Genomic DNA, 26,924 nt, shown 5'->3' on the forward strand with positions numbered 1-26,924 from the left:
GCTGCTTCATAAAGGTTGCTCTTGATGAACCCATTTCATCCTCCTCGTATCTCCATTTGGTGAGAAATGGGTCTCTGAAACAGAGTGGTTAAATAACCATCCCCAACTTACACAGCTCCCAGGGTGTCAGGGCAGGGTTTGAACCCAGGAAACCAAGGTCTGAATTTCCTGTTATTCAGACTTGGAATCTGTTGTTCTGTAATGAAGGGTTCTGGTTTGGTGGGAAGCAGGGTTACTCAGTTTGAATTTGTGCTGCATGTATTTTTAAAAGTTAATGTGTTTCTGAAAAGAATTGTGTTTTTATCCTCAGGTTGATTTAGTCACAGGGTTGGCCATAGAAGAAGCTTGTTATGCCCAGGTATGTAAGAGCATCACAGACTGAATGGGGATACACCCTTACATGTGGCATAAAGTATAAGTGAATTACTCTCATGCCTATTCCAGAATCATTACAAACTGGCTCAAGTTGTCTGTGCTATTCTCTTGTTACTAGTTCCTGTAACTGATTCAGTTCCACAGACTGATGACAGTATTCTACGTAACTTAGAAAGCTCTTGGGATCATTGAGAAGCATTTTTGCTCACCTCTCCCTCTGGGTTTCTGTGATCTTGCATGGGATGTGGACTGGCCCTCACTTTGGTGTGCAGAGGTGACCAGGTGGGCAGGGAGCATGAGTCCGCCATGCAGTGCCAGTGGTGGAAACTGTCTGATGACATTTCCCGAAGTTCCAAGCCTTCTCTCCTGCCCACTGAGAGAGTTCACTGATGAAGTTATACTTTTTTTATGTATAAATCAGTAGGTCTTTCTACATAGGGACAAACTGGTTTTTTTTTTTTCTTTTTCTTCTTTCTGAAATATACAGCTTGGTTTTAGGGCTTCTAAAATAGCAAAATAGTTTTGGTCTACTTTCCCTGAGAGTTAGAAACTGCATCAGCTTCTGTTGAAGCATGGCAGCACTGGGACTTAGCAACAGCGTCTGGAGTGTTACTGTGCGCTTGTCTGTGTAAATCGGTGTGTGTTCTTGATGAGCACATAGCCCGAATTAAATTGATTCCAACATGTAAGCAATTAGCAGCTTCAAAGCACACATAGTCCCAAATCACGGAGAGCATGCAGTGTTCTGTCAGATAATAGTGTAGTTAAAATAAACAAACAAAAAAAAGGCCCAAATATATCAGGAGATGAAATGGGATACCATGTGTCAAAGAATACTCAGTTAACTTTTAAATATTTTGAATCAAGCCAAGGTGAAAATATAACCTTATCAAGATTTGTGTGATGTTTAAAAAAACAGTGTTTGGAGAGAAATCTCTAGTATTGAATATGAATATTAGAAAAGAGGGAAGATCTAAGAGCAATAAACTTCCACTTTATTGTAAAGCTATAAAAAGAAGAGCAAATTAAATCCAAAGTAAGCCAACGGAAAGAAACAATATGCATTAGAGCACAAATCAATGAAATGAGATTGAAAATAGGAAAACGATTCAGAAAAATCAACAGAGCCAATGGTTGTTTCTTGTTAAAGATCTATAAAATTGACAGGCCTTACCAAGCTAACCAAGCAAAAAGAGAGGGATAAAAATCACTGATACTAGTATAAAACAATACAAGAGAAGCTGTCTTTTCTGATCCCATTAATATTAAAGAAATAAACAATTCGATGAACAGTATTTCACCCACACATTTAAGAACCTGGACGAAAGGGGCTGTTATTTTCCTCGTTAAATTTAGTTATTCAGTTTATTAGAGAGAAAGAAAGTCACTGAGGACACAGAGAAAACTCCCATCCCCAGGTTTGCTCTCCAGAATGCAGTGAGCGGTGCTGGGCCTGGCTGAAGCTGGGAGCAGAGAAGCCACTCTAGGTCCTCCAGGTGGTGGCAAGGACCCAGCCGCTATAGCCATCACCTCAAGCAGGGAGCAGAGAATTCACTCTGCGTCTTCCAAGTGGTGGCAAGGACCCAGCCGCTTTGGCCATGACCTCTGCTGCTTTCCAGGGCTTTAGCAGCAAATGACATCAGAAGTGAGTCTGGGACTGAAATCCAGGCACTGCAGCCTGGGGTGTGGCATTCCAAGTGGCTTCTTAACTAGTCCAGAAGCGCATCCAGTAGGACACCATCTTTCCAAGTTCACATGAAGAGAAATATATACTCTCAATAGTCTTAATTGGAAAACATGCTGAGATCAGCAATTAACAGCCTTTCAAAACAGTAGATACCAGGCAAAAATAGTTTCACCAATGAATCGGTGAAATGATGCCAATTCTGGATCTGTAGATCCAGAAAAAGTGTCTGACCAATTCCCACACTTAATCATGATGCAGACGCTGCATAACAAGAGAGAGATTTCTTCAGCTTTATAAGAATTGTCTAGCAAAACTCTGCTCAGCACTTTATTGATTAGGTACAAAGCACAAGGGTGTTTCTTCTCACTGTGGCTTTCAGACATCCCATAATTCTTTGTCCATGTGGGAAGCCCTTAACCCAAAAAGAAAAAGCAACCCACCAAAAGTCTTATAACAAGATTACATAAAACAAGGCTAATACACAAAAATCAATTTTTTTCCATGTTTACCAGCAATGAAGAGCTAGAATTTTAAAAAGGCCAATGCCATTTTCATTAGCACATGAAACGTAAAAAACTTAGGTGTGAACTATGAGATCTATAAGAGGAAACTACAAAATTCTAGTGAAAGAAACAAGAATTAACTAAGTAGAACATAGGACATGCTTATGGAGAGGAACCCTCCCTTTTGTTAAGAAGTCAGTCCCAGTTTGACCTACACAATTTAATAGAATCACAGAAATATCCAAATGAATTGCTTTGTGGATATTAACAAACCAACTGTAAATTCTTATCTGTATTCTGAGAGTCAGAATAACCAACGTTGTATTACAGAAGAAAAAAGTTGAAAGACTGACACAACTTGACTTCAAAGACTTATAAATCTGCAGAAATCAAATAGTGTAGTTTTTGGTAAAAGCAAAGATAAATAGACCAATTGGGCAGAATAGAGAACCCCGAAAGAGACTCGCATAAATAGATTCAACTGGTAATTGACAAAGCAGCAACCTGAGGTCATTAGAGAGAGGATAGTCTTGGAGGTGTGTGATGATGAAACATCTGAACAGACACATATGAGAACCGTTGATGAACACGAAGTCTACATTTTCCCAAGACTGAACGCGTAGTCATAAGCCTGAATTACATTGTAAGCTCTTATAACTCCTAGGGGATAACCTGGGGACAATTGGCAGTGACATAAGGTTTGGGTTGATCTTTCGGGTAGTTTTTAATTCCATTCCCCATCCACTTTTTGTAGTAGTACAGATGGCAAGTAATCATTTGAAAAAATGTCAGAAACATGTCAGTAAGCAATAGCAAATGGAGCCATGAGGTGAAGGTTGCGTACAGCGAGTGCTGTTGAGGGTGTGGAGCGACCGACTTCCCTGCACTGCTGTGAATGGTGAGTGGTTCAGCCACTTCAGAGGGGGAACTTGACAGCTTCTTCGAAAGCTAAATACAATCTCATCATGTGATCCAGCAGTCAACTTCCTTGTTATATACACCTAAATGAATTCAAAACATCACGCAGAAACCTGCACACCAGGCTTTGTTCACAATTGCCAAGACTGGAAGCCAGAAATTATTCTCCTGTAGGTGAATGGATAACCTATGCAGTGAAATGTTTCCTAGTGATAAGACGTATAAGCTGTCTTCCCAAACACAAACACGAGCAGAACTGGAATGCTTTTTACTGTAAGAATTCAGTCAGGTAGGACAGCACACAGTTGATTCCAAGTCAGTGACATTCTGCTAAAGGCAAAACTGTAGATATAATTTTGAGGGAAAGGGCACATGGAGCGTAAGGGATATTTGGGGCAGTGTAACTGTTCTGTGTGATTCTGTGATGATGGACATGTGTTATGTTTTGTCTGTCAAAACCCATGGGACGTAAAGCTCACTGAGAGAACATTAATGGAAACTACTGATTTTAGTTAATAATGTTTCGGTATTGGTTCATTTTTTGTAGCAAACGTACCACACATCTGCAAGATGTTGCTAACAGGGGAAATGGCAAGGTTGGAGGATGTGTGTGGGAACTCTTTTTCCACCCCACTTCTTTTGGTAAACTTGAAATTGTTCTGAAAAATAAGTTCTTTTAGTGTTTCTCAGTATATTTGAAATAGACAGAGGAGTTATATTTGAAATAGGAATGATCAATTTAATTTCATAATTAGGAGAGTTTTTCACATGTGGCTAGTAGATTTCATAACTTTAGAATGAGCTAGATAACTTGACCATTTTTTTTTCATCTTTAGTTTATGTCGTATAATGTTCTGTTTTTCTTAGATCATTCCAACAAAAGACAGAGTTGAAGGGCTTCTTGCTTTTAAAGAGAAGAGGCCCCCACGTTATAAAGGAGAATAATAGAAGAAAAAGGAATTATGAAAATGCCACTGTAATACACGTACTTCTGGAGGTATCTTTCAGACCCACTCTGTGGCTCAGCACACGGAATCTCAGTGACCAAAGTGAAGAATGAGGTACTCGTGTAGTATATGAAACATCCTGGAATGGACACGTGTGTGGGTTTCATTCTAATGTGTATTATTTCATCCTCATTCAGATTTATAAAGCTAGTAGTGTATATTGTCAAAAACAGATTCAAAATAGATACACATTTTTAAATATTTCCTGCTTATGAGACTTTCTGTTCTTGATTTTTTTTAATGTGAATAATTTATATATTGCACATTCTAGGGAACAATATTGACTGTATGTCTACTGTGCTGCATTAAGAAAATAAAATTATTTCTGTATACCAAAACTGAAGTTATACCAAATAAAGTTTCTCAGTGATTACATACATATGAACAAACAGATCTATACATCTCAACCTGAAACATGACTTGCATAAATATTCTGAGCAAAAACTACCTACTACAAATAAAATTAGTGGAAAACAAAAACTTGGGAATTTTTCTTTGACCCCATGTATGTATATATTTTTTTCAAACTGGGTAAGTCATTGCACATTGTGTTGTTTTTTTTTTTTTTAAAGATTTATTTTATTTTTATTACAAAGTCAGATATACTGAGAGGAGGAGAGATAGAGAGGAAGTGGAGCTGCCGGGATTAGAACCAGCGGCCATATGGGATCAAGGCGAGGACCTTAGCCACTAGGCCATGCTGCCGAGCCCCCACATTGTGTTTTAAAAGACACAGTCCCACGCTGATTCTATCAGACCACCTCTTTACATCGTCCTAGAATACACAATTGAAGGTGGAAAATTTTGTTTGTTTTCCTTTTTTTATTTACATATATTTTTATTGCATTTCATTTTATAGCAGTGTTTCATAGGCTCTGATGTTCCCCTAGCCCCTGCCCGTGCCCTCCCCCTGAAGGGGGAAAATTAATGCAGTCAGAGATGTCCAAATTGCTTGTGAGGTCCCTAGACTTAAATACTGTTGTGCTTCTAGTCCCTTCTCCCAGCTTGTAGCCTGGCTTCCTGGCCTCACCAAAGCCAGGCTAATTCACAACGACAGAATACGGGATAGCTGTGGCTGGACCACAGACATGCCCAGAATCCTGGATAAAGAACAAAGTGGACACTGTTCTGTACTTCCTCGCCTACAGCTGATTGCATCCCATCGAAAGCAAAGGGGGTCGTCCCAAGAACCCCACGTCCTCCACTGACAAACACACCTGTCCCCTGCACACGCCAGAAGCTCTGCAGTGTCTGAAGGTTCTGCAGCCAGGATGGGGACACGGGATATAGAAAAGAAGGCGAGCATTGTCATACTCTCAGTGAACTTGAGGGTATTTTATTCAACTGAACCACTTCTGAGCCCGGCGCCACTGGTGAGCCAGAGAGTGCTGGCTTCAGGACCTGTGTGTGGCATGTATATGGCCTGGACACCAACGCAGGCAACTTACTGCCCTGCAGCCCAGTGCCTCCCTCAAGAGTCCCTTTCTCCTCTGGCTGTGGACATCCTTGTCTTAGGGACCTTCTTGGAACCTCATGCTTTAGTGTGGGAAACTGAAGCATGAATCGCAATCCTAGAATTCCTAGGAGAGACAAGCCTGAACCCACTGGCAGCTGCTGTTTCTCCTGCCAAGGTGGACGGCCGTCTGCGATGCGCATGCGTCCAGGTAAGCATCACCCTTGGTGCAGAGACTATTCAGATTTGTGATGATTGCTCAGCTGATGAGAATAATACACAAGGGGCTTATCAAAATGCAAGTTAGTCCCCCTGGTAATTATCCCGGGTGGCCTGCACACTTGTTTACTGTTAAACTTGCTAGGCTGTTCTTTTCAGGTGTGGTAATTTGCAGATCAAGTGCTGGTGTTTGTTTTTGTAGCCAAAAGGTTTCAGGGCTATTTTGTCCCTTTGGTGACATGCTAAAACGCCACTTCCATTTTTACTGAGTAGGAAATAATTATGTTAATGGAGAAAACATTATTGAGTGTCTGAATGACTGCTTGCATATATTGTGTTCCTAGTCTAATCTACTATGGCTGATTGCCGTTTAACTTCTAGCAAATGCTTACTAAGTCACTGGAGTATGTGAGAATACTTTTAAAAAGTTCATGGAATTAGGAAATAAGTTTGTTTTGGTGCAAGCAGTTTTGACGTCCTTGCATAGTCTTTTTATAAGATGCATTTTCCATGAACTTTTTTGAAGACCTCTAGTACACAGATTGCAAAATTGGCCAGGGAGGGGCAGGCTTTTGACTCAGCAGTGAAGTCGCTGCTTAAAACACGCACATTCTGTATAGGAGTGCCTGGTTTGAGTCCTGGCTACTTTACTTCCAATCTGGTTTTCTGGATTGGAGTATCGGTAGGTGGATAAAGCACCTAGGGAACTGCGTACTCCTATGGGAGACTTGGATTGAACTCCTGGTTTTTGGCTGTGACTTGGGTCCAACCTTGGCTCTTCTAGACATTTGGGAAATGAACCAGTGCATGGTTCATTATTCCCTTACCCTTCAAATGAAAAATAAAATTTAAGAATATTTTTGCCTCATAATAAACACCTTACATTTCCATGCTCATATCCGAAAGCAGAGTCTTGCAGTGGTTTCGGCTTGTAGTGATTGTAGGCTTGATATATCATAGCAAGAGAAGTGTCCATTCTCTGTACACATGTCTGGTTTTCACTTGATTTTTATTTGAATCAACTCCATGTTCTGGGTCTTTTTTGAAGTTAATTCATTTTGATCTCTCTTACTTGATAGTCATCTTCCACCCACCAATCCACTGCCTATGACAACCAGGGTTGGGCCAGACCAAAACTTCTGGACCCCAGAACTCAGTTGGAGACCTCAGTACCAGAGCCATCCCTTGTTGCCTCATGGGGTACACATTAGCAAGAAGCAGAGTCAGAGAGGAATAGCCCAGACTGAAATGAGGCACCTGGCACAGGATGCAGCATCCTGAGTAACAACGTAACTACTTGCACCCAACACCCACCCCTCACTTGATTTCTTTTCAGTAGAGCAGTCTAGGTGATGATGGTTTAAGTCCCCCCTTAACTGCAGTTTCATGTTGCAAATTTTAGTTACACGTGATTAACTCATATTCCAAAAACATTAAGTAGAAAGTGCCAGAAGCAGTAAGTGTTTCTTTGTTTTGCTTTGTTAAAAGATTTTATTTAGTTTTTATTGGAAAAGCAGATTTACAGAGAAAAGGAGAGACAGAAAGATCTGTCTGCTGGTTCACTCCCCAAGTAGCCACATTGGCCAGAGCTGAGCCAATCCGAAGCCAGGAGTCATGAATCTCTTTTGGGTTCCCCAAATGGGTGCAGGGTCCCAAGGATTTGGGCTGTCCTCTACTGCTTTCCCAGGCCATAAGCAGGAGCCGGATGGGAAGTGGAGAGTAGAGTAGCCGGGACACAAACCAGTGCCCATGTGGGTTCCCAGCAATTGCAAGATGAGGATTTAGGCACTAGGCGACTGCACTGAGCCCAGCATTAAGTGTTTTTGTTTTGTTTTGTTTTGTTTTTTATTACAAAGATATACAGAGAGAAGAGACAGAGAGGAAGATCTTCCATCCGATGATTCACTCCCCAAGTGAGCGCAACGGCTGGCGCTGCACCAATCCGAAGCTGGGAACCTGGAACCTCTTCCGGGTCTCCCACGGGGGTGCAGGGTCCCAAATCTTTGGGCCGTTGTCAACTGCTTTCCCAGGCCACAAGCAGGGAGCTGGATGGGAAGTGGAGCTGCCGGGATTAGAATCGGCGCCCATATGGGATCCTGGCGCATTCAAGGTGAGGACTTTAGCTGCTAGGCCTCGCCGCCGGGCCCCCAGCATTAAGTTTTAAACAGCTTTTATTACAGTATATTGCTGTTACTGTTTTTGTTCATCTCTAATGTGCCCAATTTACTTTGTCAAAGTACATATTGGATAAAACATAATGTATGGGATTTGGTGCTGTGTGCAATTTCAGGAACAAGGAGGGATGGCTATTGTTCTCACCATCTGGGAAGGGCCCATGCCACTAGGGGAAGGCTCAGATACTTATCCCTTCTGCCTTCCTCCTCCCACACTTAGCAGTGTGAGTGTGTGCTCACTCCAGGCCCCACCAGGGTGCCGCAGGCTGCCTATGGCGCGGGTGCAGCCTGCGTTGAGATGAGGTCCCAGAAGAAATTCAGGAAGGCTGGCTCATCACTCCGGGTTTCAGCTCAGAGGACACAAACAAAGAAAATCACTTGAGTCTGGGAGCTTTAGAGCTGCTGGTTCTGACGTCTTTGTTGCTGGTTAATGTGTAACTTCCCGGTGAAAGGGGAAGAGTGTTCTAAGGCACTGAAGTTTGAGGTAAGAGAGGAGCTCTGATAATGGCCCCAGTAGGAATTGAAGTTTCCAGGATCCATTTCGCTGACTTTCAAAGATCATCTTCATTGTGTTTGTTTTTCAGTACTGAAGGAGCTGATTTTTTCACCCCCTGGAGTCATTTGTTTCTCTGCTAGCCATCAGAGGTTGGCTTGGCACCAAGTGTTGCTTTCCTACCAGAATGCTTCATGCTTGGGCCATGGTGTCGATTCATGAAGCAACGCTCACGGAAAATGCATATTCTCATAATAGCTTGGTTGCTGCCTGGCAAGCAGCGCTTTTCCTCCCTTGTCCTAAATTTCCACTTATGGTTGTGTGCCCTACATTTGTTCTTATTTGAGGTACAAAGGTCCTGGCAGGCAGACACATTAAAAGAGTTAATCATGCCATTATTTGTCTGCCAGCCTGCTTAAATATTAACTAACGTATATGTCAATGTTTATTGGCTTTACCAGATCGCAATAAGTTTCTGTATCACAGTTGATTGAAAAATAACTATGATTGATATACATGTGTTATAAAAATGCATAAAGCTTGCTAAAGTTATTACTTAGTGACTGATATTTTTGTAAATGCACAACAGCTGTAGGGTGGAATCAGGAATTAAACTTAGAGCAGTTGACCTTTTCATTACTGTTAAGCTTGCAAACAGCCACATAGCATAACCAAAGGCTGCTAGGTGTGTTTTTCTCAACCCACAGTGTCCTTTGCCCTGAGTTCAGCAATGTCCTCATCACCTGGAAGAATATGGGATACTTATCAATGAATCTGATGCTATAGGAAAGCAGGATGACAGTCGCAGTTAACAGAGACGCCATGCCGCCTCTGTACCAAACATTATCCATACTTTCACACACTTAATACAAAAACCTTGGGAAGTAGGTTCATGACACTGAGGCTGAGAGCAGGACTAGTGCTAGCCAGTGTGTGTTCAGGGTGCCAACGGTCAATGACTGCACCACCAAATACGCAGAGCTGGTATTGGCGGGAGTAGTGGTGCATCAAGTGTGTCAAGATACTGGTAGCAGTGGATATGACCTTGCAGCACGGGTCTCTTTAAACCGTGCCACCCAGGGTCTGGAGGAATTGCAGCTTGAAAATACTTGTCAAAAGGAGGCAGTGAGCCACATGAGCCAAGAGCGTCTTGGGCATCATTCGGGGAGAGAGGCAGATGCGTTGTTCTCTGTTGGCCCTGGTCAGACTGGAGTACTCTACCCAGTTCTCAACATCCCAGTGCCAGGTAGTCATGGATTCCCCCTTGTTTGCTTGTAAGCACCTGGGAGCTCTTGGGGCAAGTATTGACTCCCCTGAAACCAACAATGAGGCCAAAGTTCAGCATTTCAGAGCAGCACAATTGGGACAAGGAGGTGGCACTCAAAGCCAGGGATTGTACACAAGAAGCTGGTTGCCTCACCATGGGAAAGCGACATGCAGCCATAGGGAACAGCTGCCTGCCATGTGAAGGTAGGCCTTCAGAGGCTGCCACAGGCTGCGAAGGAGCCACACAGCTATCACCCTTCCTGCTCCACCCCCTCTACTTGCTACTGTGTGCTTGACAGAGACATAAAATGGACTGAACCAGCAAGGAAGGCTGCTTACACTCCCCTGAGGCCAGCAGCTGTGCCTGCCTCCGAATGTAAAATGCACAAAGTGGGTAATTGTGGGAACTGGCAGAGGTAGAGCTTGAGAACAATCCTCAGCCCTGGGATGTTCTGCATGTCTGACATGACATCAGCTGGCCCCTCTTGGGCACTGGCACAGACCCGGTGGATGCCCTGGTCACCGAGGGTTGAGTCTATGGGGCAAATAGAGCAGTTGTGTGCTTTGGTTGTATCTGGCTAACTACTTTAGTCCTTGGAATAATCCATAGTGTAAGGAGTTTCAATTCCTTTAATATTTTAAGAAAAAAATATTGATGCATCTGTATGCCATGTTTATGGTACATTTGAGGGGCCATAGTAGGATTGCCCTGTGTAAAGGAGCCCATTTTCTCATCACCTGGCAGGTTTTGCATAGCTGCCCACCTCTTGCAGCTCCATCCTGTCCTAGCTGCTGGGGAGGACCACAGTAAGGTGATGAAGGGAACAACTTCATGCCTAAGCTTTGCTCCTTCTGACCCTGTGCTGCCAAACTGTCTTTAAATGGCTCAGCTCCTGAAGCATTCAGAAAGAATGTAGTGTTGTGGCCAGCGCTGTGCACCACCTGCAGCGCTGGACTCCCATAAGGGATCGAGATCGTGTTTGTGTTCTGGCTGCTCCACTTCCCATCCAGCTCCCTGCTTATGGCCTGGGAAAGCGGTGGAGGACGGCCCAAATACCTGGACGTGGACTTCAACATTGTGGAGACCTAGAAGAAGCTTGGCAGTTTCCCAGCTTCAGACAAGCCCCACTGCAGCCACTGTGACCATTTAAGGAAAGAACCAAAAGGTGGAAGATCTCTCTTCCTCTCTGTAACTTTGTCTTTCAAATAAATAAATAATAGTAAAAAAAAAAAAAGGCAAACAGAAAAAAGACCATGAAGTTAAATGTTCTTGGATCACAGTCCCCCATGAACTGTTTTCCAAAGCAGGTGCTCCAGCAGTTGAAAGCAGCAGTGACCTCACGCTGTGGCACAACGCAGCCAGAGGCAGTGTGCACAGGAAAGCGCCTCAGGACGTAGTGAGAATTGGCAAGTGCACTTTCTTGACCTTTTCAAAAATAGCCTGAGTCACTTTCACTTTCAGCCTCTGCACCGTGTGTTGAATGAGTTCTTTGTGCAGTTTACAGAAACTGAAGAACTGTTTGACATGCGAGAGAAATTCAGACTCAGCCTCTCTTGCATTGAGTAACATTCCTCTTGAGTTGCCTATTAACACTTTCCTGATGAAGCCTAGAATCTGCTGATGAGCGTCCATAGTTGAATGCTTTAAAAATAGAAGTGCGGGGTCCCATGTTGAGGTACCATGGGCTCAGCTGCCACCTGCGATGCTGGCACTTTGAAGTCCTGGCTGTCCCACGTCCAGCCCAGCTCCCTGTTAATGTACCAGAGAAAGCAGCAGATGGTCACCCAGGTAACTGGACTCCTTCCCCCAGGTTGGAAACCCAGGTGGAGTTCCTGGCTCCTGGTTTTGATCTGGTGCAGTCCTTTGGAAAGTGAATCATCAAACAGAAGATCTCTTTCTCTGTTTCTCTCCATTTCTTGCTGTCATCCTTTCAAATAAACCGAATCTTTAAATATATATGTGTATATTTATGTAGATGTATGCACACACACACATATATACAAAAAATAGCATAATTGTATAAGAAAAAAATGACAGCGCACATGTGAATTGGTGGAAAGAAAGTCTAGCTATTGCAGATATTCTGCTACCTGGAATGTTTGTTCTGAACAGTTGTCTGTCTTGCTCTGCTCTTGGTGAGAAGGTACAGTGTTACTTGTGATTGTGAAGTCTCTCTTCTAAGAAAACTGACAGTGTTGATCTTTCAGGGCTGTCTACAATGAAATTACTAGGTGGCGTGATCACTTTGTGTTTAACGATTCTGATCACTTCAAAACTGGCCAGAAGCACCATTGTTGTAATCCAGCAATGTCTGAGTCCAGGTCCCAATTTTTCCATATATTCATTCACACTTATTATTGACCTTCTTTTTGATTAGGACCATCCTAGGGCACATAAACTGGTAGTTTACTGGGATTTTGACTTACAGTTTCCTAGTAACCAGTGATGTTGAACAGCTACTCATATGCTTGTTAGGAATTTATGTGCTGTCTTTGAAGACAAGGCTGTGAAGACCCTTGGCCATTTTATTATTGATTTGTTAGTATTTTTATTATGTTCTGGATATAATTGCCTTATCAGATATCTTGTTTTCAAATCCTTTCTTCCATTTTTTAAAGATCTATTTACTTTTATTGTCACTAGAAGTCCAGTGCAATATCCATTGTGCTACAGAACCTATTTATTTTTACTGGAAAGGCAGATTTACAGAGAAAAAGGAGACAGAGAGAAAGATTATCCATCCACTGGTTCACTTCCCAAATGGCTGCAATGGCCAGAGCTGAGCTTTTCTGAAACCAGAAGCCAGAAGCTTCTTTCAGGTCCCAAAAGCTTTGGACCATCCTCCACTGCTTTGCCAGGCTATAAGCAGGGAGCTGGATAGCAAGTGAAGTAGCCTGGACATGAACCAGCACCCATATGGCATGCGGCTGTTGAACAGTGAATTACCCAGCCTGAATGTGGTCTTGGGACTTGGTCTTGCCACATGGATCTTTGTGTACTTAATTGTGTGTGTGTGTGTGTGTGTGTGTGTGTGTGTGTGTGTGTGTGTGTGTTTTGTTTAGTGCTCTGAGTTCGCTTACTTGCTTGCTTTTAAGGATTCTATTCTTTAACCCACACACATGTGTGGGATGCCAGTCTTTTTTATTCGTTGGGGCCTGGTGTTTGTTCTAACGTAGGCTCTATCCTGGAGAAGACTCCACACACACTAGGAAGTAATGTGTAGTCTGTTGTGGCTGGGTGGGATGTTCAGTAGGTGTCTCTTAGGTTTAGCTCATTTACAGTATTTTAAACTTTGGCTTTTTCTTTGTTGGTCTTCTGCCTAGATGTTCTATCCAATTTTTTAAAAAATATTTATTTTTATGGGGAAGTCAGATTTACAGAGAGAAGGAGAGACAGAGAAACATCTTCCATCCGCTGGTTTACTCCCCAAGTAGCTCCAATGGCTGAAACTGAGCTGATTCAAAGCCAGGAGCCAGGAGCTTTTTCTGCATCTCCCACGCAGGCGCAGGGTTCCGAGGCTTTGGGCCATCCTTTATTGCTTTCCCAGGCCACAAGCAGAGAACTGGAAGGGAAATGGAGCATCTGGGACTTGCGCTGGTGTCCATATGGGATCCCGGGCATGCAAGGTGAGGACTTTATCCACTAGGCTAACGTGCCAGGCCCTATCCATTTTTTGAGGTGATATTTCAAAGTCTGCAGCTGTTATTGAACTGTCTGTTGTTTCTTTCACTTCTATCAGTTTTTGCCTTGTGTATTTTGGGTGGCCCTTTTATTCTTAGACATGTGTGTTTATAATTTCTGTGTCACCTTAATATATTAATCGTTTTAACAGTATTAGGTATACTTATTTCTGTAGTAACTGTTTTACTTTAAAACCTGTTTTGCATAATGGCATCTCAACCCATCTATCTTATGGTCATTTTTTTACTTTGTGTATTTCTTGGTATATAATTGTTTGACATATTTATGTCTCTGAATCCGAAAGGAATCTCATCATTTCAGCATACTGTTCGGTTTTATTTTTAAAAAAATTCTTTCTCCCATATAATACTGTTTGTCTTTCTGCATCCAGACCAAATATGGACTCCCAGTGAAACAGTTGGAAATATACTGACAGTAGGATGCTGGAGTCTCCAACATTGTCCACGTCTACAATATCGGGAAACATTTCAGTAGTGGCGTGATGGACCTACAACTGTTCATGAAGGGCCACCATTGTAACACTAGAGGGGAAATCAATGGGGAGTGGGAACTTGGGGGGAGGGTTGGGAAAGCCCAGAGGCTTAGAAACTGTATCATAAAGCAGAAATAAAAAATAGTTTAAAAACCCTTTCTTCCTTTTGATTAGATTGTTTATTGTAAGGATTGATGGAATTTGTATGTATCATTTCACACTCTGTTTTCTGCATGTTGTGCCTTTTGTTTTTCTCTTTTTCCCTTGTAATCATCTTTGTGTTGATTAGAGACTTTCTAGTGTGCCATTCTAATTCTCGTGTCATTTCTCTTGCTATATATTTTTTAACTTCTTAATGACTTCTCTTAGAATTCTAATTGCTGTCTTAGTTAATCTTCTTTGAATTAATGCCAAGTTGATCTTAATAGCAAAATCTTTGTTCCTATGTATATCTCTGTGCCTTCCTCCATACTTTGTGTTATTGTTGGCATATAAATTAAATTTTATACGTTATAAGCTCATTAGAATAGCATTAGAATAGTTGTTTTGTGAAGCGGTCTTCATTTGGAGAACAAAGTTCCAAACGACAAATACATTTACGTTGCGCTCCCCCCACACTTCTTTGTTCTCTTTTTCGTGTGGATCTGACTTACTCGTTGGGGCCTTTTCACTTGAACCTGCAGAGACTCCCTATAGTGTGTCTTGTACAGCAGGTGTGCAGGTATACCAGTGACAGAGTCGGTGTGTTTTTTTGTTTTGTTGTTATTGTTGTTGTTGTTTGGTTTTACAAAGTCATTTTTGTGGTTTTCTTGTGCTACCCTGATTTTTCCTCCACTTATAAAGGATACTTTTGCTAGACGTGGGTTCAGCCCTTGGCTGGCAGTCCTTTCCCTGTTGGCCTGCATGACTGCCTGTGAGCTCGTGGTCCTGTGCCCCACCGGCTGCCGCTCTCTCCCTGGTGTCAAGATCCTGTGTCTCCGACACTTTGACGATCATGTGTCTCTCTGTGGCTCTCGTTGAGTGGCTCCTATTTCATTGGTCTTCCTGGATATGCAGATTTGTGTCTTCAAATCTGGGAACGTTTTCTCCATTATTTGCCTCATTATTGTTAGTATTCCTCGTACTTCTCTTTCCTGTCCCTCTGGGATTCCCATCAGCGTAACTTGATGACACCTCACACGTCTCCGAGGTTGTTCATTTTCCTTTGACTTGTTTTTGATTTGACCATTTCTATTGATAAGTCTTTGAGTTTTCTGATTCCTCCCTCTGTCATCTCAAATCTGCTTTTGAGACTATTGACTATTTTTTACTATAGTTATTATATTTTTGGTCTTAGAATTGTCTTTTTTTTTTTAAATCTTTATATTGGTAGTCTCTACCCAGTGAAATGCCATTATAGTATGTTAGCTCTTTGAACACTTTTTAAATAGCTGATTTAAAATATCTTCTAGTGAAGTTCAACATAGACATTTTGGGAACAGTTTCTATGGAATGTATTTTTTGCTTGTCTGAGTCTTTCTTGTTTCTTTGCAAGTCCTGTAATGCTTTGTTGTAGAGAAAAAAAAATTTTTTTTAATCTCAGAGGGGTGAACTGGCTAACTTGCTCCTCCCATTCTTTTTTTTCCCTAAGATTTATTTATTTTTATTGGGAAGTCAGACATACAGAGATGAGGAGAGACAGAGAGAAAGATCTTCCACCGGTTGATTCACTTCCCAAGCAACTGCAACAGCTGAGCCAATCCAAAGTCAGGAGCCCTGAACCTCCTCAGGGTCTCCCAAGTGCTTTCTCAGGCAACAAGCAGGGAGCTGGATGGGAAACAGGGCTGGCGGGATTATAACCAGTGCCCATATGGGATCCTGGCGCATGCAAGGGGAGGACTTTAACCACTAAGCTACTGTGCTGGACCCGTGCAGTAAACATTTTAAATAATACAGTATAGCAAATCTGAAAATTGGATTCCCCTCCCCATCCAGGATTAGAGTTGCCCTCAATTAGTATTGTCACTTGTTTATGTATTAGCTCTCCTGGGTGGGTTCTGTGTTCTTTGTTGTGCATGACCACTGATGTCTCTGTTTGGTCATCTTAGGAATGAAATTACGGTTCCTTAAATGCTTTGCCTGAGGGGCTCTGTGAGCACGCTGAGGTGTGACCTGCAGACAGCTGTCCACTCTGCCTTAGCATTCTCTTCCTCCTTATGCAGAGCCTGAAGGGCATTCAGACATGAGATCTAGGAGCTTCCAAGGGCTCTCCTGAGTCTCCACACAGCCCCATACGTGCACATGGGCCTTCATTACCTGCTTTCTCTTCTGAAGCTTTTTTTGTCCAGCTGTTATCACTGCCTCAGCTGGCTTTAATATTACGTAGTTGTCCTGGATGACTGAGTACATGGGTCCAGTTCAACACCCAAATAAAGACTAGCCCAATGAAAGGGAGTTTTCTCTTTAGTAAATCTCCGGAGGGTTGGCAGACAGCTTAGGTAGTGACAGGTGTTTAGGTTTGGGGCTCTTGGGAGGCTGTCCATTTGCACAGTGCCTTGGTTTGGATGCTCCCTCCAGAACTCATGTGGAACTTTAACTGTCCCTTGTTAACAGTATTAGGAGGTGGGACCTTTAACGTGGGATTAGGGCTTGACCCACGGACCAATGCCACTGTCACAGGAGTGAATTAGTTCTTACAGAAGTGGTTTTGTTACACAAGTGCTTGCGCTCTCTCTTCCACCTTCTCTCACTCATATACTCTCTTACCATGCGATGCCCTCCGCCACATTGTGACATCAGACCCCAGATAGCAAGAGACCCTCTGCAGATATCAGTACCCTAAGCTGGACTTGTCAGCTTCCAGGAATGTGAGAACTCTCTTTTCTTTTTTTTTTTTTTTAAGATTTATTTTATTTTTATTACAAAGTCAGATATACAGAGAGGAGGAGAGATAGAGAGGAAGTAGAGCTGCCGGGATTAGAACCAGCGACCATATGGGATCAAGGCGTATTCAAGGCGAGGCCACTAGGCCACGCCACCGGGCCCGAGAACGCTCTTTTCAATTCGGAAAACCCAGTTTGTTGTCTTCTGCTGCAGTTCTAGGAATAGACTGAGACACTACTACGATGATTGTGAGGCAGGGCTGGAAAGAGGGGGTGGGACAGAGCAAGTTAAAATGTCACATGCAATCCTGACAGATCCAGTCCTTAAAAAAAAAATGATGCTCAGACTGGTGTCAGTCTTTGACTAATTTCTGCAAATCTTGGACAGAATTTTCCAGACAGTTTTTACAAGTGCTGTCATAGGCATCTAAGGAAACCCAGAGGTGGGAAGGAGTGATGCTCACTGCAGTGTGTCCATCCCCCACCCTACACTGGCTCTAGTCAACCATGTGTACACCCTGCAAGCTGTGATGGCTAAGTAAGGTACGTAGAGCAGCTTGCTGACCTCTGGTACATCGAAACTGACATTATTGAGTTATACTTTACTCCCCAGATGTCAAGTGTAGCGGCAGCCAAGGGGTAGAATTTATGGCTGTGTGGTGTTCCAAGTGTGTGTTGTAAGGCAGGGTCTAGGGAGACTGCCCTGCCTTGTCATCAGGCTGGGTGGTCCAGGATAGATCAGCCCCCAGTGGCCAAACCAAGAGCCATAACCCAGAATAAGTCAATCCTGACATGAAGCATTTAAGGGATAAAAATCCAAAATTAATTATTGAAATCCTTGTATCTGTTGTGTTTTGCGCAGTTTTCTTCCCTCCTCTTAAGTTCCTGCTCCCCCGTAGAGTGTTTATGTGGTGTTGACAAAAACAGTTCATTCATCTGAGCTTGTCAGACCTTGGACAGGCTATCGAGTACAGTAAGTGCTTGCTAATGATGGAAACTGAAAGTCCTTTTCTTTATAAGATGCAACTTGATGATTTCCAGTAGGCAGTGGGGAGCCAGACATGGTAGTGGGCTCCTAGCATGTGTAAGGGACTGAGGTTAAGTTTCAAAAGGATTATTATGCTCAGGTGTTACTGAAAACAACCCTGGACACCGTGACCACTCAGTGGGAAGAGGGCCGCATGGAGTCATCCCAGCTCCTCTCAAACACAGGGCTCATTGTTGCTGCCGTGGCTAATTACCAGTCGGCTCTGAAAGAGTTTGTCTTGATGTTACACAAACAGTTTATGCTACACAAGCTCTTTATTCATGTCATAATTACAGCATATTTGTTTTACGTATTTCGCAAGTGTTCTCTTTGGATAATACTGGCAAGATTAAGTAATTGTTTCTCGCTAACAGGATTGCTCAAGAACATCAAACATGCCGGACCAAGAGTCGCTGCATTGAGCTTATATGTCTTTGGCTCTCAGCCTCGTTTGGCCTCTTGATTTTCTTCTGTATCAAGTCATTTCACTGTGAGGTCGTGTCTACTGCAGCTTTTGTCTAGCCCCAAAACACCAGGAACCACTCGAGCAAACTATTTGATTTCCATCTTAAAGGATGGGTTTTCTAATGATCAAGAGTGTTGTGTCCAAACCAGCCACAGCCCCGTTCCAGAAGCGAGGGACTTCAAAGCAGCTTCCTTTGAAAGCTCTGAAGGAACTGAAATCTCTATTTCTCCATATCATCCAACTTAATTATGGGCAATCAGAGCCTGCTGGCAAGGAACGTGCATCACATGGTTCCAGTTCTGCTTCGGCAAAGGTCAGCAGAGGCACGAATACTGGCCGGCATTATGCAGCCCTGTACTCTGATCCCACAACACGTGCTTCAGGACACATTTTGCAATGTCGCACCACTGATTAATAGCCACTTGCACAAGAAGTTTTTCATTACCCCAACTGCAACCATCCTGGAAATGATTAACTCTGTGACATAACTCTCATCACACAAATATGGGAGACTCAAACCAGGCTTCAAAATCCAGTGCTCCAGAAACAACTGGGTGTTTTGGCTTCTTGATACGAACACAATTAGCAATTGTGTTAAAGCTACCAAGCACAGGAGAGAAACTTGGGATTTTTTGTTTTCAAGGAAGGGGGGTTCATAGGAGTTCGTTTCCTTTGTGAACACTTCATCTACCTTATTTTTATTTTATCTTGGATATAGTCTACTTTGCTGCTGAAAATGTCAGATTCACTGGGCGGTGTGTAATCTTTTGAGCTGGCTACTGAATTTATTGTTGACTTGGTTAAATAGTTTTGCAACCACAAATATACACACACACACACACAAATGACTCTTGTGGCCAGTTCAGTGGCTCAACAGGCTAATCTCTGTCTGCTGTGCTGGCATCCCATAAGGGTGGTTCTAGTCCTGGCTGTTCTATTACCATTCCAGCTCCCTGCTTATGGCCTGGGAAAGCACTGGGTGATGGCTTAGTACCTTGGGATCCTGCACCCACATGGAGACCCAGGAAAAACTCCTGCCTCCTGGTTTCGAATCAGCTCAGTTCTGGTCATTGCAGCCATTTGGGAGTGAACCAGCAGATGGAAGAGCTTTCGCACTCTCTTTCTCTTAAATCTGCCTTTCAAATAGAAATAAATAGGTCTTTAAAAAAAATGTATGACTCTCGGAGTCTCACACACAACAGAAAAGTCCCAGTTTGATTGTTCCTGTGTCTGTACAACTAAAAAAGATGAACTAAGTGCTTCTGGATGCAGAGTTTCAACCCAGCTTGAGAACGTTCAGAAAGCTGAGTTCATCGGTCAGGAGTGGAGTTGGCATCCATGGGTGAGGGGAGCTGGGCCTGGGGTAGCAGGGAACTCCCCATTCTCCAGCACACATCCTGCCTGCTGTGGCAGCTCCCAGCCACACACCTCAGCTCCAGGGGGAAGGGGGTTCCCTTCGCTGGACCCCAGCCCACAAGCTCCCAGGAGTGGTCTGCCATGGGGCCAGCTGCCATTAGAGGTACTTGCTGGGGCCAGAGAGGTGGAGAGCTGACCTTGGTTAGCAGCCAACCTTGACCCAATCAAACAGCCTTTCTGTAAAACGACCCCAGCCCCGAGCTTGTCGTCAAACAGATCCCCTGTATCCAGCCCATACATAATGCATTCCCTCCCCTGTATCCGGCCCGCACTTGCTTCTGTGGTTTTCATGTGGCCCCATTCACTTCCCTAAAATTTCATGTACTGGAATCTCGGTTCCCATTGTGGCAGGACCACTAAGTGCTAGGGCCTGGTGCCAGGCGATTTGGGCCTCTGAAATCCTGCCCTCCCAGGGATTGTGTGGCACTCTGATCACTTACCACAAGAGGGAGCTGTTGCAGGAAGAGGCAGTCTGATCCAGCGCGGCTGTGGGCGAGATGATCTTACCCTCAGTGTGCACTGTCCTAACATGGTGGTTCCGCGTACTCTGAGATCGTCTGCAGGCGAGGCTGAACAGAGGGCATGACCTGATCTTGGATTCTTAGCCTCCAGAACCATGTGCTACATAAACTTCTTTATAAAATCTCCAGCCTTGGGTATTTTGTCACAGCAACCAAGAACAAACTAATACATGTGTCTTCATGCACTTTCCCTTCTCCAGCCACAACTGCCAGTACCCTGTTTGGTGGGGAGCTGCCCTGGGGCTGCAAGGCAGGGCCTCCAGGTCCCAGTGTGGCTGTGCCAAGCAGTGTAGCCTGTGGCTTAATGCTATTGAGTTGGCTTGGTGACTGTGTGCCCAAAGAGGGAACCCACTAACAAAGGGATAGGGAGCACCCTGGGGCCCCAGAACAGCCAGTCCTCCATGGAACAAAGGGACTGATGGTGCGCAGGGCTCAGAACTGTCTGCTGACCAATTCCCTGACAGTCTGTTGAGGTCCTTGGCTCATGTCGCTACTGAGGTTCTTGCCGAAATGGTTTTCTCCAGAAGGGAAGTCAGAGGGAATTTCTTGGCTGGAATCTTGACTGCCCCGTTCGTTGGTTCATGGGCCATCTCACGTTGTGTCTGCAGATTAGGGGGTCTCAGTTGCTGTGTTGTAGGGCCGCCAAGAGACCCCTTTAGATTTCAATTGGCTTCCCACAGCTTTGATGCAGGTAGCACACCCACTGTTTTGTAGTCAGCCATGTGATTCGTGTCCAGTGACTGGCCTGGGTGGAGTCCAGTGGGTGAAGTCTCTGCAGTGGGCTCAGAGTTCTGCTCCCCAGCCCTGAACTTCATGGAATCCGCCTAGAGCAAGAGAGGGCTTGGGGCAGAGCGACAGCTTATGCCAGGCAGAAGGGTGGGTAACTACCCCAACTCTGAGGCCAGCAGGGGGAAAAGGAACACGGTCCAGGCTTGGACAGAGTGGGCAGGGGGTGGGGGTGGGGGAATCCACAGGCCCACAGGGCAAGTCGCCTTGAGGCGCAGGAATGGGCTTGCTTCCCTGTCTGCTACCTTAGGGGCAGCTCCCAGCCTCCCTTCTGCTTCTACTACACTGGGGATTAAGTAGCGCTTGTAATTGGAGTCAGGTGGACCAATAATGTGGCGCTGCCCATCACATTAGTTGGTGTTTGAGTCCAGCTGATGGCACTTTGTGCCTGTCCATGTTTCCCTTCTTCTAGTCCCTCTGCACCAATGTAGTGACCCCCAGCGTGTGGCTGCTGGACCCAGGAGCCCCCCTGACTTATCCCTAGAGTCTTCAGAGCCCTGCTGCTTGCCACCTAAGTAAATATGACTGTCACAAATATGCCGCCATTTCCTCCTAGCTGTAAAAGTGGACATGTTTGATAAGAGACAGGTTGACCCATGTCATTATCATTCATGTCAGGTTTTGGTCATCTGTTTTCTAGGAAGGTAAGAAATGTGCAAGCATCCCCCAGTAGTCTGATATTCACCAAGTGGGGAAAATGGGGAGCGGTTTCTTACTGGCTCCCAGCTATGAGATGACCAGCCCACCCAGGTGAACTTTGCAAACCTGTTTCTTAAAAGTTTGCAAAGCAGAGGACACTGACTTTTTCCTTCTTTGGAATGGATGGCCTCTGCTAGCTGAGACTTTAGGTTAACCTGCAGCATGACCGACCACATGTTCTTGGGAGAAAAAAAAGGGGCAAAAAGCCAGAGGCCACCATCTCCCCCCTTCCCAAGCCTAGATTGCCAGTTCTTTCCTTCTAAGAATGGACTTTGCAATGACCTTGTTTTCTTAGTGCTTTTGATAGCTTTGTGTAACAGCGCTGGGGGAGGGGCGGGGCGGGGCGGGCACTGTGCCGCGTGAAATTCCCGGGATGGTGTGGCTCCCATGGGGCCTTCTCGCCTTGGCTCCAACGTTCGGGGTGTTTGGAAACCGGAGGACGCCTGTCCCTGGCCCCCTTCTCACGTCCTGGCTCCACCAGACAGCCAATAAAAGTGGTTAAACATTGGCTTGGGAGCGGACCTGCGGGAGTCTGTGTTCCTGCGGCCGCCCCACCTCCACCCCAGCTCTCAGTTGGAGCCCAGGGAGGGAGGGAGGTCCTCCCCAGCTGCAGCGGCTGCTGCCTACGTGCGGGCGCTGACGACAGGCGCGGCCGCTTCCCGGAATGGGACGCAGATAAGAAGCCGCTGGCCGGCTCGGGTTTCACGTGAACTTCTCCACCGTTAACAAGCCCTGTGTCATATTGCACTTAGCAATCTTCTAGGGCTGGCTTTCTCGAGGACTATGGGTTTGGAGTGTGTGTGTGTGTGTGTGTGTGTGTGTATGTGTGTCCACACCCGCGATTTCCTTTCCACAGTTCTTTTGGAAACCCCTGCTGTGCTGTTCCACGCCCCACCCCGCAGCCTCGTAGGGACGAGTTTATTATCTTGTTTGTGAAAGTTTTACTCAATCAGATCTTCCTTGCAGAATTTTCAGACATGTAAAGGAGAAAAAAACACCACACACACAGCCTTTAAGGCAGGTGATTTAAGAGGGAGGAATTAGCTCAGGCTCTTGGAGGCTATAAATAGCTCCAGCCTGGCAGAGCTGGACAGGCCTGGGATACGGGTGGGGAGGGGGCTCCCCGGGTGCAGCCCTGCCTCCACCCCAGCCTAGCCAGGAGTACCCACAGCTTTCACCTTTGTGGGTGAGTCCAACATAAGTGTGAAATGTCATTTAGCCCCAGGTGGGGGGCAGCTATGACCTACTCATGTCAAATTCCCATTCTCCAGTTGTATTTCATGCCCTGCTTACAATTCCCCAGAAAAGTGAGTCACCCCTGCCCGAGGGGCTGCGAGAGGGAGGGAGCGGCCAGCAGCCACCGGAAAGCAGAGGTGGGGCAGGGCCCTGTTTATAGCTCTCTGGGCAGGCTTGCTTTTCCATAGGTTAATTTTTTATCTTAACAGCCAAGATAAGCTTGGATGACTCCTTTTTTTGTTGTTGTTTCAAAGAAACCTATTTCAACACAAGAGGTTGTTTGAACTTGCTTTTTAAAAAGCAAAGGGTGTGTGTGTGTGTTTATAAATAAGCCCTATCCATGGTTGTGTAATGGGCATTTCAAACGCCTGCTGCTGCTTTTAGTGCCTTCCCTGAATGCCACCGGTGGACACAAAGCCCAGTGCACCCTCCCCTTTTTTGCTTCTCCTCCCCCCCAGGGGATTGCCGCCTGGGACTAGGTCAGCCACGTGCCCAGCTTCTGTCACCAGCCTCTGTCACGGAGCTTGGTGCTGCTGGGGACAGATGGGAATTCTCAAAGGGAGTGCTATTCTGGTGCACTTACTTAGGAAACAGATCTAAAAATAGCCTTGAATGAGCATAACCTGCAAAAAGCAGTTGTCAGCTTCTTTTTACTCCTGCGGGTGGCAAACAAAGCCGTCAGCAATTTCCGCGAGGAGGAATCGGTACTTTCTTATTTTAGAGAAAGCAGCTCCGCTGGGCCTGTAATTGGGTCCCTCTAAGTGATCGTAAACCGCCATCTGTGGCTCCAGAGACTGACACGGATCAGACCTGTGCTGGGCCTGGTGCCCAGGCGCCGGGCATTTGTCCTGTTTGGCAGCCAGCCTGAGAACTCGGGGCTGACGCAGCAGGCCGGCTTCCCATCTGCCTGCTGCGGAACTCGGGCCACAAGGAGCCCAGACAGCCCAGGCTCCAGGTCCCTTGGCACAGAACAAATTTCTGCTGTCTGAGAGTTCAGGACCTCCTGTTGACTCTGGTGGCAGCTGTGCGGGACACGAGGGTTGGGGGCGGTTGGGAGCACCCTCGGGCCTTTCCAGGGTTACTCTGCACTCAGCACCCTGGAGGTTTTGCAACCTTAGGGTTTGGTTGGGTGGTACAGGAGTGACTGTAGCACCCTGCCAAAGACTAGCAGGGACACCCCCAGTGCAGGGATGTTTGGAATGCCGAATCACCCTGACCTTGGCTGTGCGCGAAAGTACCCAAGCTACACATCACACGCATATGCAAAATGAGGAGCTATAGCCCTTAGGGGGCCTTTTCCCTCACGCAATCACCCTGCCAAGTAAAAGTGGTCCCACACTTGCTCCCACCAGGGAGCAGTCTGTCAGACTGCCCTGAAGAAGCAAATCCTTAACCTAAACTAAAAGACTTTCTCTCAATGGCTTTTACTTAGATTCAATCAAGCACAGGTCGGGAATACCAAAGACATTCTACTTGGAGTGAGCAGGCAATTTCCTGAACACCACAGAATGACAGCTTTCACACGGCATTTGCCTTGCAGCAGGAGATGAGCTGATGTGAGTCAGAGGATGTGCCTGGGCGCCATGCAAATAGAACACCTGTAAGGTAAGGGACACAGCAGCCTAAGGTTTTGGAGGCACCCTGGTTTGCTCCCTGAGTGCCTGTCACAGCCGGGGCTGGGCCAGTGCAAAGCCAGGAGTGTGTAACTCTGTCCGGACCTCCCACCTGAGTAGCAAACTCCCAAGTGCTTGAGCTATCTATCTAAGGGTATCCATTAACAGGAAGCTAGATCAAAAGCAGAAGTGGCAGGAGTGGGGTTGGGAATATGACCAGCAGTGTGCTGTAGTACATTACGCTGCTGCCTGAGGCACTAGCACCCCATAGGGGCACAAGTTTGAGTCCTGGGTGCTCCATTTTCAATCCAGTTCCCTGCTAATATACCTGGAAAAGCAATGGAAGATGACCCATGTGCTCCCTGGTGGGAGCCCTAGAATAAGCTCCTCATTCCTGGCTTTAGCCAGGCCCAGTGCTGGCTGTGATGGCCATTTCAGAAATGAACCAGTGGGTGGAAGACTTCTCTCTTTCTCTCTCTGTGACTCTACCTTATAAATAAATAAAATGGGTCTTCTAAAAAAATTGTTTAAAGTCAGATGTCACTGGCCATAGGAACCAAAGGACTCCAGGGCCCTAAAGCATGGTCTACCTAACTTATAGTGTGAGGTTCTCCAGGGAGTGGGAGGTAGGTCTGGGGACAACAGAGCATTGCATGAGAACAACTGTGCTGTAGTGACCTGTGTGCCTATTCAAGGAGACCAGGGCAAAAACAAGGAGGGTCATGGGAGAGTGGGCAGCCACCATCACTGGCCACCAGGACCAGGAACAGGGGTGATGCTTGTCAGGGTTGAGAAGGCAATTGTTGGGCAGATGTCCTTGCAAAGGCCCTTTCTGGGTAAGGTGGCAGCATGTATGTGCCAAGCTGCAACTCTGGGCATTGCCATGGTTGCCATCATCAGGCAGGCATGCTGCTTGGCAGGGCCTCTTTAGGGCCTCTCGGGCTCTAGCTAGCATTTATTGGAGACTCTATTGTGACCCTGACAGCTGTCATGAGTTGTTTTGTTCACCTGTGCTCCCAGCAGGTGACCCAAGTAAAGAAGAGAGTGGTTAACTTCTGCCCATGTCTGTGGTCCAGCCTATTCTGCAGGCCTAAAGGTATCAAAGAATTGGAGACAAAATTATTTCAACATCACTTAAAAAGATGCTGTCACCAGGTCCAAGTCCCATATGCATCATCTTCAGAGAAAATGAAATTCTACAATGGAGTAAAAGAACATGATACATGAAAAATAAGGGGTGGGGGAGAGGCATTGTGACATGGTGGGTTAAGCCACCACCTGCGATGCTGGCATCCCATCTGAGCCATGGTTAGAATCCCAGCAGCTCCATTTCCCACCCAACTCCCTGCAGATGTGCCTGGAGACAGCACTGGAACATGACCCAAGGGCTTGGGATCCTGTCACCCATGTGGGAGACTGGGATGGAATCCCAAGCTCCTGGCATCAGCCCAGCCCAGTCCTGGCGGTTGCTGCCACCTGGGGAGTGAACCAGTCTGTGGAAGACCTCTCCCCACACACCCTTATCTCTTTCTTGTAACTGCCTTTCAAACAAATTAAAAAATATATGTGGAATGGAACAATGCAAAGTTGATGGCTGCTAAATGCTTCAAGAGGACATCTTGGTGTGAGCCAGAGCAGGACTTACACTTGGCTGCTCCAGCTCACCCACCTGTGCCCAGGGCAGGGGCATTGTTGCTGCCTCTGCAGAGTAATCCTCAAGAAAACATCAGCTGGCAGAGAGAGGCATGGGAAAAACAGCCCAGCATGAAACAAGCAATGCCACCGAGGTCCCTGATTACAAATGCATGCTGCTGTCCAATTCACAATAACAAACACATAGAAACAACCCAGATGCCTGTCAAAAGAGGGGTGGGTAAGGAAATTGTGGTACATCTATTCCATGGAATATTACTTGGCCATTTAAAAGGATGAAATTCTACCATTTGCAACCAAATGGTCCCACTTAGAGACCATTATGCTCAATTAAATAAGCCAATCCCCAAAGGACAAATATTATATGTTCCCTTTG

General features: G+C 45.4%; 1 protein-coding gene across 2 annotated transcripts in view; it reads left to right on the forward strand.

Moving 5' to 3' along the window:
* AUH (AU RNA binding methylglutaconyl-CoA hydratase) overlaps positions 1–4,879 on the forward strand; it is a 162,457-nt gene extending 157,578 nt beyond the window's left edge. For both annotated transcript variants that reach the window (XM_004581135.3, XM_058672893.1), the window contains 2 exons: positions 311–358; positions 4,351–4,879. In XM_004581135.3, the coding sequence (XP_004581192.2) occupies positions 311–358; positions 4,351–4,428 (126 nt within the window). In that variant the 3' untranslated portion in view covers positions 4,429–4,879. The remainder of the gene's footprint in view (positions 1–310; positions 359–4,350) is intronic.
* The last annotated feature ends 22,045 nt before the right edge of the window (positions 4,880–26,924 follow it).

This window comes from Ochotona princeps, chromosome 14 (assembly GCF_030435755.1).
Source record: "Ochotona princeps isolate mOchPri1 chromosome 14, mOchPri1.hap1, whole genome shotgun sequence".
NCBI lineage: Eukaryota > Metazoa > Chordata > Mammalia > Lagomorpha > Ochotonidae > Ochotona > Ochotona princeps.